The 14,601-nt window shown below is 46.8% G+C and overlaps 1 protein-coding gene across 1 annotated transcript; it reads right to left on the bottom strand.

Annotated features, from left to right (window-relative positions):
- Positions 1-6,377: 6,377 nt before the first annotated feature.
- On the bottom strand, positions 6,378-9,275 carry LOC109293617 (extensin-like). Its single transcript, XM_019511688.1, has 3 exons — positions 9,248-9,275; positions 7,347-7,883; positions 6,378-6,800 (listed from the first exon to the last, which is right to left on the bottom strand). Exons 2-3 carry the CDS (start codon positions 7,860-7,862, stop codon positions 6,378-6,380), a joined length of 939 nt encoding a protein of 312 aa, XP_019367233.1. The 5' UTR covers positions 7,863-7,883; positions 9,248-9,275.
- Positions 9,276-14,601: the final 5,326 nt, after the last annotated feature.

The following is a 14,601-nucleotide window of genomic DNA, read 5'->3' as shown; positions in this document are numbered from 1 at the left end:
AATGAATTTAAGAAAGTACTTTCCCAAGACTTGAATAATTATCTAGCAATTATTGCATGATGATTAGAGCTGCAGGAGTTTCAGTAGTTTCAACAAATACTTCACTTTCTGGAAGTCTGTGAGTTTGAGTTTGCACCTAATGTCTGTAGCAACCTGCGTGTCAGGTGTGCGAAAGTGCGTGGGGTAGAGTTCAGAAGGGATGAGTTGTTTCTTTCAAGCACTCACTCACAACGCAGGGCCGAAGGAATGCATTAATGGCTTGTCATAAAGAGGAATGTGGCCCATTTTCTTTGTCTCCCCAGAGACAGGACAACAAACAACTGGCTTAAATTGCAACAAGTGAAACTTATAGAATTATAGAAAATGAGGGTTGGGAATGGACCTCAGGAGGTCACATCTAATCCAACCCCCCTGCTCAAAGCAGCATTAGCCTCAGCTACATAATCCCAGCCAGCGCTTTGCTGAGCCAAGTCTTAAACACTTTCAAGGATGGAGACTCCACAACCTCTCTGGGTTACCTGTTCCAGCGCTTTACTACCCTCCTTGGGAGAAAGTTTGTCCTAATATCCAACCTAAACCTCCCTTGCTGCAACTTGAGCCCATTGCTCCTTGTTTGTCATAGGCCTCCACTGAGAACAGTTCAGCTCCATCCTCTTTGCAACCCCCCTCCAGGGAGTTGAAGGCTGCTATTCAATCCCTCCTCCATCTTCTCTTCTTCAGAATTAAACCCAGTTCCCTCAGCCTCTCTTCATAAGTCCTGTCCCCCAGCCCCTGAAACATTTTCGTTGACCTCTGCTGGACTCTCCAACTTGTCCACATTGTTTCTATAGCAGGGGGCCCAAAACTGGATGCAGGATTCCAGATGTGGCCTCACTGGTGCCAAATAGAGGGGAAGAATCAGTTTCCTTGGCCTACTGGTAACACACCTACCAGTGCAGCCTAGGATGCTGTTAGCCTTCTTGGTAACAAGGGCACACTGCTGGCTCATATCCATCTTCTTGTCCACTGTCACCCCCAGGTCCTTTTCTGAAGAGCTGCTGCCCAGCCAGTCGGCCCCTAGCCTGTACCAGTATATGGGATTTCTCCATCCTAAGTTCAAGACTTTGCACTTTTCCTTATTGAGCCTCACTTAGATTCATAGATAGATTCATAGCTATTAGGGTCAGAAGGGATCTTAGCACATCAAGTCTGACATCCTGCCACGGGCAGGAAAGAGTGTTCATCTTGGAGTCAACTATGACTCCGAGACCCTTTCTGCTACAGTCCTGCTGAGAAGGTCATCCCCCAGCCTGTAAGTGTGTTGGTGATTCCCTCTCCCTAGGTGCAGCACTATCCATTTGTCCTTAATGAACTGCACCCTATTCTGTTCTGCCCACTTCTCCAACCTGTCCAGATCTGCCTGGATTCATTCCCTTCCCATTAGTGTGTTTACTTTACCCCATAACTTGGTGTCATCTATGAATTTGGACAGAGTGCTCTTCATGCCCTCATCTAAGTCACTGATGAAGATATTGAATAGCACTGGTCCAAGGATCAAGCCTTGGGGAACTCCACTGCCCACATCTTTCCAGGTTGATGCCAACCCATCCACCATCACTCTCTGGGTGCATCCCATTAGCCAATTTGCCATGCAGCTGACCATGTAATCATCTATGTCACAGCCGCAGTTTATTTATGAGAATAGGTTGCGATACCATATCAAAGACTTTCTTAAAATCCAGGTAGATGACATCTACCACATCCCCTGCATCTAAGCACTTTGTGACCTGCTCACAAAAAGAAACAAGGTTAGTCAGGCAGGGTCTACCTGCTATGAACCCGTACTAGTTGACCTTCAGCATTACTTTTCCTGCTGGACTCCCACAAATGTTATCCTTAATAATTTTTTCAAAGGATTTCCCAAGGATAGACATAAAGCTAATTGGCCTATAGTTACCCAGATCTTTCTTCCTTCCCTTCTTGAAAATAGGGACCACATTGGCCCTTTTCCAGTCCTCTGGGACATGACTGGAGCACCATGAGTGCTCAAACAGCCGTGCCCGTGGCTCTGCTATGACACTGGCCAATTTCTTCAGCACCCTTGGATGAAGATCATCTGGGCCTGCTGCCTTAAACACATCCAGCCCCTCCAAGTGTCCCTTCACTAAGTCAGCGCTAACAGTTGTTGGGCTGGTTTCCCTCCTATGCTTGTCTATAATCCAATTGGGAGATTTGTCTTGATTTGTGTTCAGGAATACAGAAGCAAAAAACTCATTGAAGAGCTCAGCTTTGTCCCTCCTATCTGACACCAGTTGCTCTAGTATTCTCTGTAGGGGCCTTATGTTACCCTGCACCTTCTTTTTGCTCTCTACATACCTGTGGGACTTTTTGCTGTCTTTATTTTTGTTGCCAGCCTAAGTTCCATTGCAGCTTTGGCCTTTCTAACTCACTCCCTGCAAGTGCGTGCCAGGGAGGTATACTCCTGCTTGGTACATACCCTCTGCTTCCACAGACTGTATGCCTCTTTTTTTGCTCCTAGGCTTTCCTGGATTTCCATGTTCAGCCAAGTGGGTTTCTTGGCCCCTTTTCCCCCTTGGATGTGTAATGGGATTGTCTCCTTCTGCACCTGCAGGATCTCTCCCTTTAGGAACAACCACCCTCTCTGGACTCCCATCTCACCAATGCCCCTGATCATCAGTGCTTCACTAATTAATCTTCTGAGCATATTGAAGCTGGCCTTTCTGAAGTCTAGTACTTCTGCCCTATTGGTTATCTTTCCCACCCTTCTCTGGATAGCAAATCCAATCAATTGGTGGTCACTATCCCCGAAGTTACTTTGTATCTGCAGATGCCCCACTGGGTCATCCCCTGTAGCCAGGTCCAGTAAGGCATTTCCCCTAGTGGGACTGTATACCTCCTGTGTTAGGTGAAGGTTGGTTATTAGAAAGAACATTGCAATTCTGAGTATGGTGAAGCCTAGAGAAGCTGTCAAATTACTATCACTGAGAGTTTTTACATGTAGGCAAGAAAAATATTTGTCCAGGCTGGTATAGTCAGGGATGGTCCCTCCTTGAACAGCAGTGTTGGACTAGATGCCCTCCTCAAGTCCCTTCCAGCCCCAAATTGCTATAATCCTATGAATATAGAAGGAAATGGTGGGTTTATTATAGAACCAAGTAATCTGGAATCATAGAGACTAGGGCTGCGCGAGGCTTCAGACAGTGCTTTGGATCCGGAGAGGCTTTGGATGCTGAAGCATCCAAAACAGTATGTCTGGATCAAAGCTCTGGCTTCATTGGGCTTTCTGAGGTGGTTTGGAGCTTGTGAAGCACTTTGGAAAATCTTTGGAGCCGCTTCGGAGATCCAGCCATAGGGTATAATGGGGAATCAATGAAATATCTATAACTTTGTTGATTTTTGTCTGATTTGGATGAAACTTGCAGGAATGGTAGCCTATGCTGAGAGCATGAAGACTGACATGTTTCAAGATCAGTGGAGGGATTTGGGGGGAACTGTACCCCAAATTCTTGAAAGCAAAACTCATGTCACGTCTATGTGTTACACCACAGGGGGGTGAAAATTGCAGAGGTGGTAGTCCCAAATAAGGCCACAAAGCCTGAAAAGTTTCAAGAAGATCAGTGCAGGGGTTTGGGGGGAACTGCACCTCAAGCTGCTAACAGGCAAAACTCATGACATAGATGACCCTGTGTGTGTTAGGATGCAGCAGGCTGAAAACTGCAGGGGTGGTGTCTCCTGCTGAGGCCACGAAGCCTGCCAGCTGTCAAGGAGATCCGTGCAGGGGGAGTCTGGCTTCTGGGGCCCTGCACCTCTGGCTGCTGACAGGCAAAACTAGTTACATGGGTGCTTGTGCAACTGACTGTGTCTGTCTTGGGGGCAGTTGATTGCCTGTACTGATTATTTCCTTCCTTAGTTTGTGGTTTTCTAGGGGTTAATCCATGCTCGTTAACTCGTTATGTAGTAGCTAGGTCCTGTGTATTGAGCTGGTCCCTTAGTGAATCATGATTAATTGGTAACTTGTAACACAGTAGCTTAGCAGCCAGGCCTGCAATAGTCCTCCCCAGCCCCACGCCCCGAGACTGACAGTTGCACAAGCATGCATGACACGAGTTTTGCCTGTCAGCAAATAGAGATGCAGGGCCCCAGAACCCAGAAGTCCTGCACTGATCTCCTCGACAGCTGGCAGGCTTCATGGCCACAGCAGGGGCCACCATCCCTTCAGCTTTCACCCTGCTGTGCCTTACCACACGAAGTGTCACCCATCGCATGCGTTTTGCTTGTCTGCAGCTTGAGGGGCAGTTCCCCCCAAGCCCCTGCACCTATCACCTTGACACTTGGCAGGCTTTGTGGCCTCATCAAGGGCTACCACCCCTACAGTTTTCACATCCCTGTGGCATAACATATACATGTGACAGGAGTTTTGCTTTCAAGAATTTGGGGTGCAGTTCCCCTCAAACCCCTGCACTGAACTTCCTGAAACTTGGCAGACTTCATGTTCTTAGTAGCAGCTACCATTCCTGCAAAAACCCAACAAAGTTATAGATATTTCATTGATTTCCCCATTATACTCTATGGCCAGATCTCCAAGGTGGCTCCAAAACTTCGGAGCCACTTTGGCCGGATTGAAGCAGGAACCCAGTCTGAAGCCCCGGATCAGATCGCTGGCAGCTGAAGTGGCCAGATCGAAAGCCAGATTGAATAGCTGCCTACTCGCACAGGCCTAATAGAGATGACTTTGTATAATTCTTTTCCACCTTTTTTAATACTTAATTTTGTCATGATGAGTTATATCCCACGCCAATAGCTGTTTCTTATTCTATGTCCAGTGTCCTATGCAATGGGGAAGTAGTCACAGTTGGGTTCTGTTACTATAATACAAATATAAACCTACAACATTTTCCATCTAGGCATGTCTCTCCTTTTCTATAGGCAAGGAAACTGAGGGGAAATGACTTGGCTGATGCTCCATGCGAAGTCATTGGCAGAGCCAGGGATAAGACCCAGATCTTACAGTGTGGTACCCTATTTACTAAACTCCTCTGTTCCAAAGGCTTTGTCCACAAAAAGAGAATGTGAAGACAGGGCTAAGCTATGACTCTTACACCTCTGTTGAGATGAGACTGGCTGAAATACTATGGGCTGCACTCTGCACAAGGACAGGTCCTGTTGGCCCTAAGTTGTATGAACCCTGGTGTAAACCTATGACTTTCAGGAATAAGTTAGTAGAAATTATTTTAATAAAGGACCCTCCACAACCAATACTTTAAATAGGTTTTATTGTTGATTTTAATAGAAAAACAAATCACAGATACAATAGCAGCAGCAGGTACCGGCTGATCAGGAATCAGTAAGAGTATCATTGTGTAGTAAAGTATGACCAAGCATGGTCTTAACTCCTATGGTATGATGCATTCTCCATCATCCTATATTGCATCCAACTAATAAGCGAAGCCACTTTCTTGAAGATTCATCACTTCTACTATGTATGGGTTGGGGCTTAATCATCATGTCTTTCATGTAATTGCTCATAGCCTAAACTGTAATTTCTGCAGTTTGGAAAGGCTGATATGATAAAAGACTCATTGCAGGTTTAGAAATTGTTTCAGTGGAGTTGGCTGGCAATTCAGCTAACTCAATGTCTAATGGTAATATGTATCTTTACTTAGGATCTGGTGGAATTTACTGGAGGAGAAATGGAGTACAGTGGCTTCAGGATCTCCGGACACACTTCTTTTCTACCCTATTATTACAATTATAGTTAATTAATTGAGCCGCTGCAGCGCCACGGACCCAGTCATGAATTAAAACCCTGCGATGCTCAGCGCTGCATGAATACAGCACAGATGGGCAGTCCACAGAGAATGTATGATCTAAGAATAAGGCAGGAGACAGCAGGCAAATACTGATGGACGGATGGAGCACTGGGCAATACGAGACAATATTGATCCATGTGACGGGCCATGGTATCTCTTCACCAGCTACCTGTTATCATGCTAAGTTTGAATGACTGACATCAGTTTAGACAGCCCTAATTTTCACCTCCCCCCAGATCTACAGCTGCAGCGCTGCAAGTTTGAAAGGATTTAGGAGATGTGAGCAGAGTTAGAGATTTAAAGCATCTTTTCACAGTTTCTTTCCAGAGTAACTTGTCTAGCCGATCATCCTCCAAGCCAGAAACCCTGTGCTAGCTAGTAACAGAACTCTAGTGCTCTATCAAAGGGAAGAACAAGTGTGTCAGGGGAAGCTGGGCAACTTCGCAAGATACCTTTATACACTGCAAGAAATGAGAGGATGAGGTAATACGAACCAAGGGACTGAGCCCTGGAGACAGGTACCCCAAATTGGCTTCTTCTTTTGAGGCTTCGGCAGCTATCTGCAGCTTACTTCTGCTGTGGTGGCCACTGGCACGGCTGCTTTTGTTGCTGCTGTTGGATGGGGGGACAGGTCTGCTGTGGCGGTGGGCACTTCACTGGTGGCTCCTTGCAGGGTGGTGGGCATGGTGGGATGATTGGAGGTTGCTTACATTGCTCCTGTTGCTGCGGTGGATACTCTGGTATCTTAATGTCTGGTGTTTTCCCTTGGCCTGGGTCTGGCACTGGAGTTGGCAGTGGCACTGGTTTTTCTGGGCAAGGCCCTGGCTTAGGGAATGGCATGGGCTCTGGCACTGGTGGCTCCTTGCAGGGTGGTGGGCATGGTGGGATGACTGGAGGCAGCTTACATTGCTGCTGTTGCTGCGGTGGACACTCTGGTATCTTAATGTCTGGTGTTTTGCCTTGGCCTGGGTCTGGCATTGGAGCTGGCAGTGGCACTGGGCAAGGCTCTGGCTCAGGGCATGGCATGGGCTTTGGCACTAGTGGCTCTTTGCAGGGTGGTGGGCATGGTGGGATGACTGGAGGCAGCTTACATTGCTGCTGTTGCTGTGGTGGACACTCTGGTATCTTAATGTCTGGTGTTTTCCCTTGGCCTGGGTCTGGCATTGGAGCTGGCAGTGGCACTGGGCAAGGCTCTGGCTCAGGGCATGGCATGGGCTTTGGCACTAGTGGCTCTTTGCAGGGTGGTGGGCATGGTGGGATGACTGGAGGCAGCTTACATTGCTGCTGTTGCTGTGGTGGACACTCTGGTATCTTAATGTCTGGTGTTTTCCCTTGGCCTGGGTCTGGCATTGGAGCTGGCAGTGGCACTGGGCAAGGCTCTGGCTCAGGGCATGGCATGGGCTCTGGCACTAGTGGCTCTTTGCAGGGTGGTGGGCATGGTGGGATGATTGGAGGTTGCTTACATTGCTCCTGTTGCTGCGGTGGACACTCTGGTATCTTAATGTCTGGTGTTTTCCCTTGTCCTGGGTCTGGCACTGGAGTTGGCAGTGGCACTGGTTTTTCTGGGCAAGGCACTGGCTCAGGGAATGGCATGGGCTCTGGCACAGGTGGCTCCTTGCAGGGTGGAGGACACGGTGGGATGATTACTGGAGGTTGCTTGCATTGCTGCTGTTGCTGCGGTGGACACTCTGGTATCTTAATGTCTGGTGTTTTCCCTTTTCCTGGCTCCGGCACTGGAACTGGCAGTGGCACTGGTTTTTCTGGGCAAGGCACTGGCTCAGGGAATGGCATGGGCTCTGGCACTGGTGGCTCCTTGCAGGGTGGTGGGCATGGTGGGATGATTGGAGGTTGCTTGCATTGCTGCTGTTGTGGCGGTGGACACTCTGGTATCTTAATGTCTGGTGTTTTTCCTGGTCCTGGCTCTGGCATTGGAGCTGGCAGTGGCACTGGATCTGGGAGTGGCACTGTGTCCTGGCCCGGGTTCTGTGGCACTTTGCACAAGGGAGGAGGCAAAGTGGTTTTCTGCTTGCACTGCATTTGGTGTGATGACATCTTGGCACGACTCAAGCTAATCTGAAAGAAATATCACGGTGCGGTTACATATGGTATGCAAATGCAGTTGGCCCAAAGGGTGCATGCAGCAGCCTTTGGAAACAACAGTTGTCAGCAAGAACAAGCTTCATATTGCCACTTTGTCTCGTGATTTTTACATGTATCCAACTGAACAATTAAATGGGAGTCAGCTCAGCTAGGTTTAATGGGAGAAATCCTGCCCTGCACTTCTCCCCATTCTGTATTTTTACCTCTTTTGAGGTTTTTCAAACTCAGACTGAAACAAAACCCAGGAGAAATCTCCCCCTCCCCAAGCTAACTACTAACATGTTACCCTGTGGAACATCTCAGTGCCCAAGAAATGGGTCCTGTTTCTCCTCTTGGTCTGGCTCTACATCTGTGTAATTACACTGAGTGCATTAGAAATCCACACTCTCTCTGGGTTTATGATGTTTTGCCTGACAGGAGAATGATACCCTTGGCATTTACAGGCTTTTATGGGAATAATTATTAGCACGAGACATGACATCAGTGATGCAAGCAGCCAAGACAGACGCTCTGCTATCTTAATCACTGGGGTTTTCCCTTTGCCTGGTTTAGCATGGGCTTTTATGGTCTCTAACATACCTAGCTCATGTGAATGAGGGCAGAAGGAATTTCTCATCTCACTTCCCAGTCCCACAATGCACCTCTACACAGATGGATGACAGGGTGTTCCCTATACCAAGCACTTGCTATCTGGCTGAAGGCAGGGCACCAGTCTCAAATAGGCCATTGGTCTTCCCCAGTGCTGGATCCTATGGGGTTGTATGTCTAAGGGCAACCTGAACATGCCAAAGAGGTTTCACACTATGAGGGTTTTTTGCTGATGTCCCTCTCTATCAACATCTCCAAAGCTACTTTATTCTTTCCATTCAACCTCCTTCTTAAAATTCAATTTTGCCATGATGCCTGCAGCAAACTGGCTCTCATAACTACTTACCATACCATCCAGGACTGTCTTCTAGTATTCCTCCCTCAGTTGCCTGACTATAAGCTCTTTAGGGTAGGAATTAATGAACGTTTTGCTCTGTTTGAACAGCTCCTAAAACCATGGTGTCCCCTTCTTAGTGCTAGCCCCAGGTATTTTCACATCTAGAGCCAAGTTAGTCACTAGTTGTGGCTTGGCTGGCATACATGATGTTAGCTATACCATGGACACATTCAATCCCTCCCCTGTGTAGCACTGGTACTTGTAAATAGGTTTAAAATAAAATCTCTACTTGTATTGAGGCTCAACATCTGTTTCTAAATAGATAGGACACTTCTTCAGTGCATCAACCCATGTTAACACCAGCACAAGAGCTACAGCTACAACAAAAACGTTTGAGTATAGTCTGACTTACCCAACTGGCCAGCAAATAGGAGTAGGAAGAGCTCGAGCAGATAGTGCAGCATTGAGGTGTGAGAACATTTATATATGTTTTCCAAGCTCCACCTCCTGGGAATGAGATGTTCATATGAATGATGATCTCACTCTTTCATAACCACCAAACGTATCTCTTTCCTCTACTGACCTGTTCTCATTCTTGGCACTGGTAGGAAACTCCCTCCCTTGATACCATTTTGCTCTTTAATCCTCTTCCTGAGTAATGCAAATGGGTAAGCTTTAGCAAAAGACATTTTTAAGTGGTTGAGAATCACCACCCCAGCACAGCTCCAGCAAAGTTAGGGTCTCACTGATGTAAGCTGAAATAGTTCCACTGAAGCTTGATGGAGCTGTTGATGCTGGAGAAGGATCCTACACTGACTATGGAGTGAGATCGATTTTCAGAAACGTGCTTCAAAGGCCACTTATGTGGCTTTTTGCTGAAGAATCCATTGATGTGATTTTGCAATAATTGTAGGTAAAAGGAAATCCGGTCCTTGGCCTTCCAAAGATAAGCTGCTTTATCCAATTATATTTGTCTATCTAGAAGAATGGAATGTAGAAGTTAAATGAGAGGCTGATAGCAACATAATAGATCATATTGCATTCTTTTGTTGAGGAATCTAAATAGATGTCACTGAACTCAGCTCTGTGTTGACTTGACTATGTTTCATAGAAGTTCCCATACAAAAGCAAAATATTCTGGCGCTATAATATTGACAAGAATGGGAGCAGAATTTCTCTCTGATGTGGAGAGTACAGGAACTGACAGTAACATATGAAGCTTATCATGATGATAACAAGAAGTTAGGCCGCTGGTTTGGGGCTTTGCAAAACATATTGGGAATGAAATGGAGGTGGATTTGGATGTCACACAGCAGAGCATATCTCTACTGACAGTTTTATGGATTGAAACAGCTTTTCTGAAAAATGGAAATCATCCTGAGACATTAATTATTAGAGCTTTTTTCATCAAAATGAATATTTCAAGGAAAAAAATGGTAAAAAGAGGAAATGTTGATTCTTTTCATTGGGTTTTTGCAGAAGGAGAATTCTTTTCCTGCCAGTTCCTCAGACCAGGCCTACACAGGACGGGATTTTGCCCCCAGCAGTACGATGGTGGTATTGCCTTTTGCAAGTCCTGGAGTGGGTGATGTGGGTGGCAGGTCTGAGTTGTGGGGCAACTTCCTCTCTCGCAATCTCGTTTATCAATTCACAGGTGGGGCAACTAGATTCTAGATAGGATGTCTCATTCCCACGGGTGACTTAATCAGTGCAATTTTCTTTCTGATTTGACAGTAGACCCTGACATCAAAGCCATGACTGGCTTGGGAACTGTGGAATTTTTCCAGCACTGAGCAAACTGGGGTCAGAAGGTTTATACATGACTTAAAGGTTGGTTGTAGCCATGTTGGTCTAAAGACATGGGCAGACCAGGTTCTTTGGGTAGATGGTAGATGTGAAATCTTTTATTAGACCAACTGACTAGTTGGAAAAAAATGTTCTTTGCAAGCTTTCAGGTACAAACACCCTTCTTCAGGCACACAGACTCTCCGTATGCCTGAAGAAGGGTATCTGTGCCGGAAAGCTTGTGAAGAACCAATTTTCCAACTATTTAGTTGATCTTATAAAAGATATCACATCTACCCAAAGAACCTTGTCTACATGACTTAAATGCACTTAAATATTCTGAGGCAGCTCTTCAGCTAATGCCAAGTGTCAGACCTCCACTGGAGTAAAATGCTAGGACGGCTGGCACCAAGGCAAGGTCTTATGCCTGGAATCAGCGTTCCCTCTAAGCTGTGCAGCATGCATGGCAGTGCAGGTGTGCTCAGGCCACACATGCCATGCAGCTTAGAGGCAACACTGCCTGGAATCACAGCAGAAAAACCTATTGTCCCCAGAGACTTATTTGTCAAACATCTGTATTCAAAGCCTGAATGCTTCAATGTGTTCAGACCCAAAGAGGAACTATCACTTTTGGAGGGATCAAGCAATCTGTGCTTTGACTATCAAGCTTCTAGCATTCATCTCCAGTATCTCAGGGTTAATGAAAAAAAAGCTTCCAGAGCAAGATGGGATAAGGTGTGGAGAAGAATTGGGGAAACTGGGGTACCCCTGAATTCTCATCCTAGTTTCAACCTTGACTTATCAGGTGGTTTGGGGTGAGTTAGCACACCTGAGTGTGCTCAGTCCTTCCCTCTGAGTGGTGGTAATTATACTGCAGTGTCTTGGCAGAGGGCATGAACAGACCTGGCAGGTAGGGCTCTGTGAAATTTTGGCAGCCGTTTCATTTCGGAGGTGTTTCAGTCCGTTTTGGCACCAGAAACACTGAATCTGAAAAGAAACAGAAGGCTCCGAAACATCTCTGAAACTAAATGAAACCTTTCAAAATATTTCAGAAATGTTTCAGATGTGTCAGAATGTTTCAGAGGCACCCCCAGGAAGAGTCCAGCACAGCCCCGCAGCCCTCCTTTTAAAGTGCTGGGAGCCTGGGGCTAGGCAGGGTATGGGGCTGGGCAGGGCAGCCATGGGGGCTTCTCCCGTGGTGCTCCCTGCTGGGGCAGAGACAGGCACAGCTGGAGGAGCCAGGAGAGAAGCCCCCATGACTGCCCTGCCTGGCCCCATTCTCCACCTGGCCCCTGCCTCCCGGCACTTAAAGAAAATAAATTAAAAAGCCCCGCACTCACTGGTTGCAGCAGTGGCAATCAGGGCCTCTGGGGGCTCATGGCAGAACCCACCACACAGTGCAGGGCAGTGGGGGGCAGCGGAGATCTCCCCTCTCGCTTGGCACCTGCACCACAGCTGCCCCATGGTGTGGTTGCAGTGTGGCTTGTCAGGGCACTGCATGCTGTCTGGGAGCTGGGGCAGCTCCAGCAGTCAGCCGGAGCCCAGCACCACTCAGTCCCAGTGGTCCCAGCTCCCAGACAGCATGCAATGGCCTGCTAAGCTGTGCAGCACCCACACAATGGGACAGCTGCTGCATGGGTGCCAGGTGGGAGTGTGTTCCCTCTGCCCCCCACTGCCCCATGTTGCACGGAGGGGTTTTGCCATGAGCCCTCAGAGGCCCTCATCACTGCTGTTGCAGCTGGTGAGTGCGGAGCTTTTTTTCCTCTTTTTTTTAAAGTGCTGGGAGGCTGGGGCTGGGTAGGAGATGGGACTGGGCAAGGCAGCCATGGTGGCTTCTCCTGAAGCTCCCCCTGCCCAGGGAGGGGAAAGCACAGCTGGAGGAGCCGTGGGAGAACCTGAGGCCATCCGGCTGTGCTTGCCTCTCCCCAGCCAATCCGAATCTCCAAATCAGTGCTGAGACAGCGTTGAAACTCCCAAACAGATTTGGCCAAATCAAAATGGAAGAGTGATCTGAAACATTGAAACAAATCACTGTCCTCTGAAATGGCTGAATCCAAAACAAAATATAGCTGTTTTGCACAGCCCTACTGGCAGGGAAAATGGTAAAGATTTATAATAAGAACTTTTCAGGTTTTTTCACAAGAAAAATGTCCAGATTAAAAAGAATAAAAAATAGCAACAGTGCAAGCAGAACTTTGGGGTAATTTTTAAAGTTTTGCAATTTTTAGCCCAGTTCAATTCATTTGTGAGGGTGTCTGAAAAGCATTGAACCATGGGCACTCTCCAAGGAAGAAATCAGAAGCAAATATGCAGATGACTATGAATTAATTCACTTTGACTTTTTTCCTGATGTAAACCCTCCCAACCCCTCCCCTCCCCCCCCCAAAAAAAAACTTACAAGGATTAACTGCTTTTTCCTTCATATATAAATTCTATTACATGTTATATATCATATTTTACATGACATGTATTATATATAGAATATATAGAAGGAATTTATTCCTTTATATATAAATTTTCTTAACAGTCTCCCATGACTATTTTATGAGACAAATCTTATACGCGGTGAAGCCAGCCTTAAGGAAGTGTTGGAGGAATGGTGAAAAACTGTCACACAAGGTGAGGGGACCTCATGTGAAGCTGTCCCAGCTGAGAACAATTTGAGATCGCTTTATTAAGATTAAGATTTGATTCTGCTTCTAATCCATGAAATTAAATGGACTTCATGCACCCTGGTGTCAGGAAAAGCCAGGCCAGTTCCAGGCAGAAGAGGTATTTTTGTCTGTTAATAGTGGTTTAAAGGTAAAATATTGAGGCCAGGATTGCATTGTGCTAGGAACGGCACAAACCACACAAGAAGCTCCAATGAGTTTATTGGACAGGCTCTGATTGGGAGGAAAGGAGACTCACTCTCCTGGTTTTGCAAATTAGGGGCTTGAAAGCCCAGGAAAATTAAAAATCCTGCCCAAGGGCACACAAGGGAGTCAGGGAATCCTACCCACCTCCCCTCTCTAGTGCAGGGGCTTACACACCTCCCCTGTCTCTTGGGGCACTTGTACACATTATGCGTTGGTGCACGTCTCACCCATCATCCAAAATTGCTTTGATTGAAACTGCAGCCCCATGAACTTTGTGCCTCAAAGCAGAGTCAAAAAGAGATTAAAACTGAGCTGTCTTGTTTGGACCCACACCTTGCTTTGTCATGTGCTTTGTTCTCCAGCTTTTTATCCCGAAGAACGTGCTTTGTTCAGTAGGAGTCATCATACAAAGGCAGTTTCACCTTCTTGCTTTTTTATTGTTGCTGCAGCAATGACTTATGCTGAGATGCCAACATTTGTGAATCATCTCTGCCAGGCCCTGGCTACTCACTCTGGTGCAGCTGGTTCTCCATCCTTACCAGCCCCAGATGTGATAATTCAGTGGAGAGACACACTTGGTAGGGTGGCTTCTAGGCTGCCTAATTCTTGTGGAAACCACCCAGAACTTAACCGAGGGAATGTTCAATACAAACAGATTTTTCTTTCCCCACTGTCCAATACCTTCTTTTATTTCCTTTCCTTAGGAATTTGAAAACCCTCCTCTCTCCAGACTGAAAGAGTGGGGAATGTGGTTACAACAAAGGAGCTATTGAATAATTGGAGGTCTGGAAAGCCTGTCTTCATGACAAGAGAATAACTGAGCTCAGTCTTCTTAGGTCAACCAAAGAAAGGGTAAGAGCTCCATGGCCTGGGTGTCTCATTCACATACTCAGGGCCAAGGCGATCCCCAGGTTTGGAGGCAGGGAGAAATCTTTCCTCCGATCATACTGGCAAGGACTGTTGGGGGAGGTTGACTTCCCCAGCGATATAAGCTTTATCCAGTCATCTTCGACCTAGCTCATCCTACGTTGAGCAACAAGTTGTATTCCCACAGGCCAACATGACTGTATCCGGATACCATTTCTCACTCTTTGCCAAGGCCCCCTTGACTCTTCTTCTCCTT

This window comes from Gavialis gangeticus, unplaced genomic scaffold, assembly GCF_001723915.1.
Source record: "Gavialis gangeticus isolate Ggan-Ray unplaced genomic scaffold, GavGan_comp1, whole genome shotgun sequence".
NCBI lineage: Eukaryota > Metazoa > Chordata > Crocodylia > Gavialidae > Gavialis > Gavialis gangeticus.
This window is presented reverse-complemented; position numbering and strand designations above follow the sequence as displayed.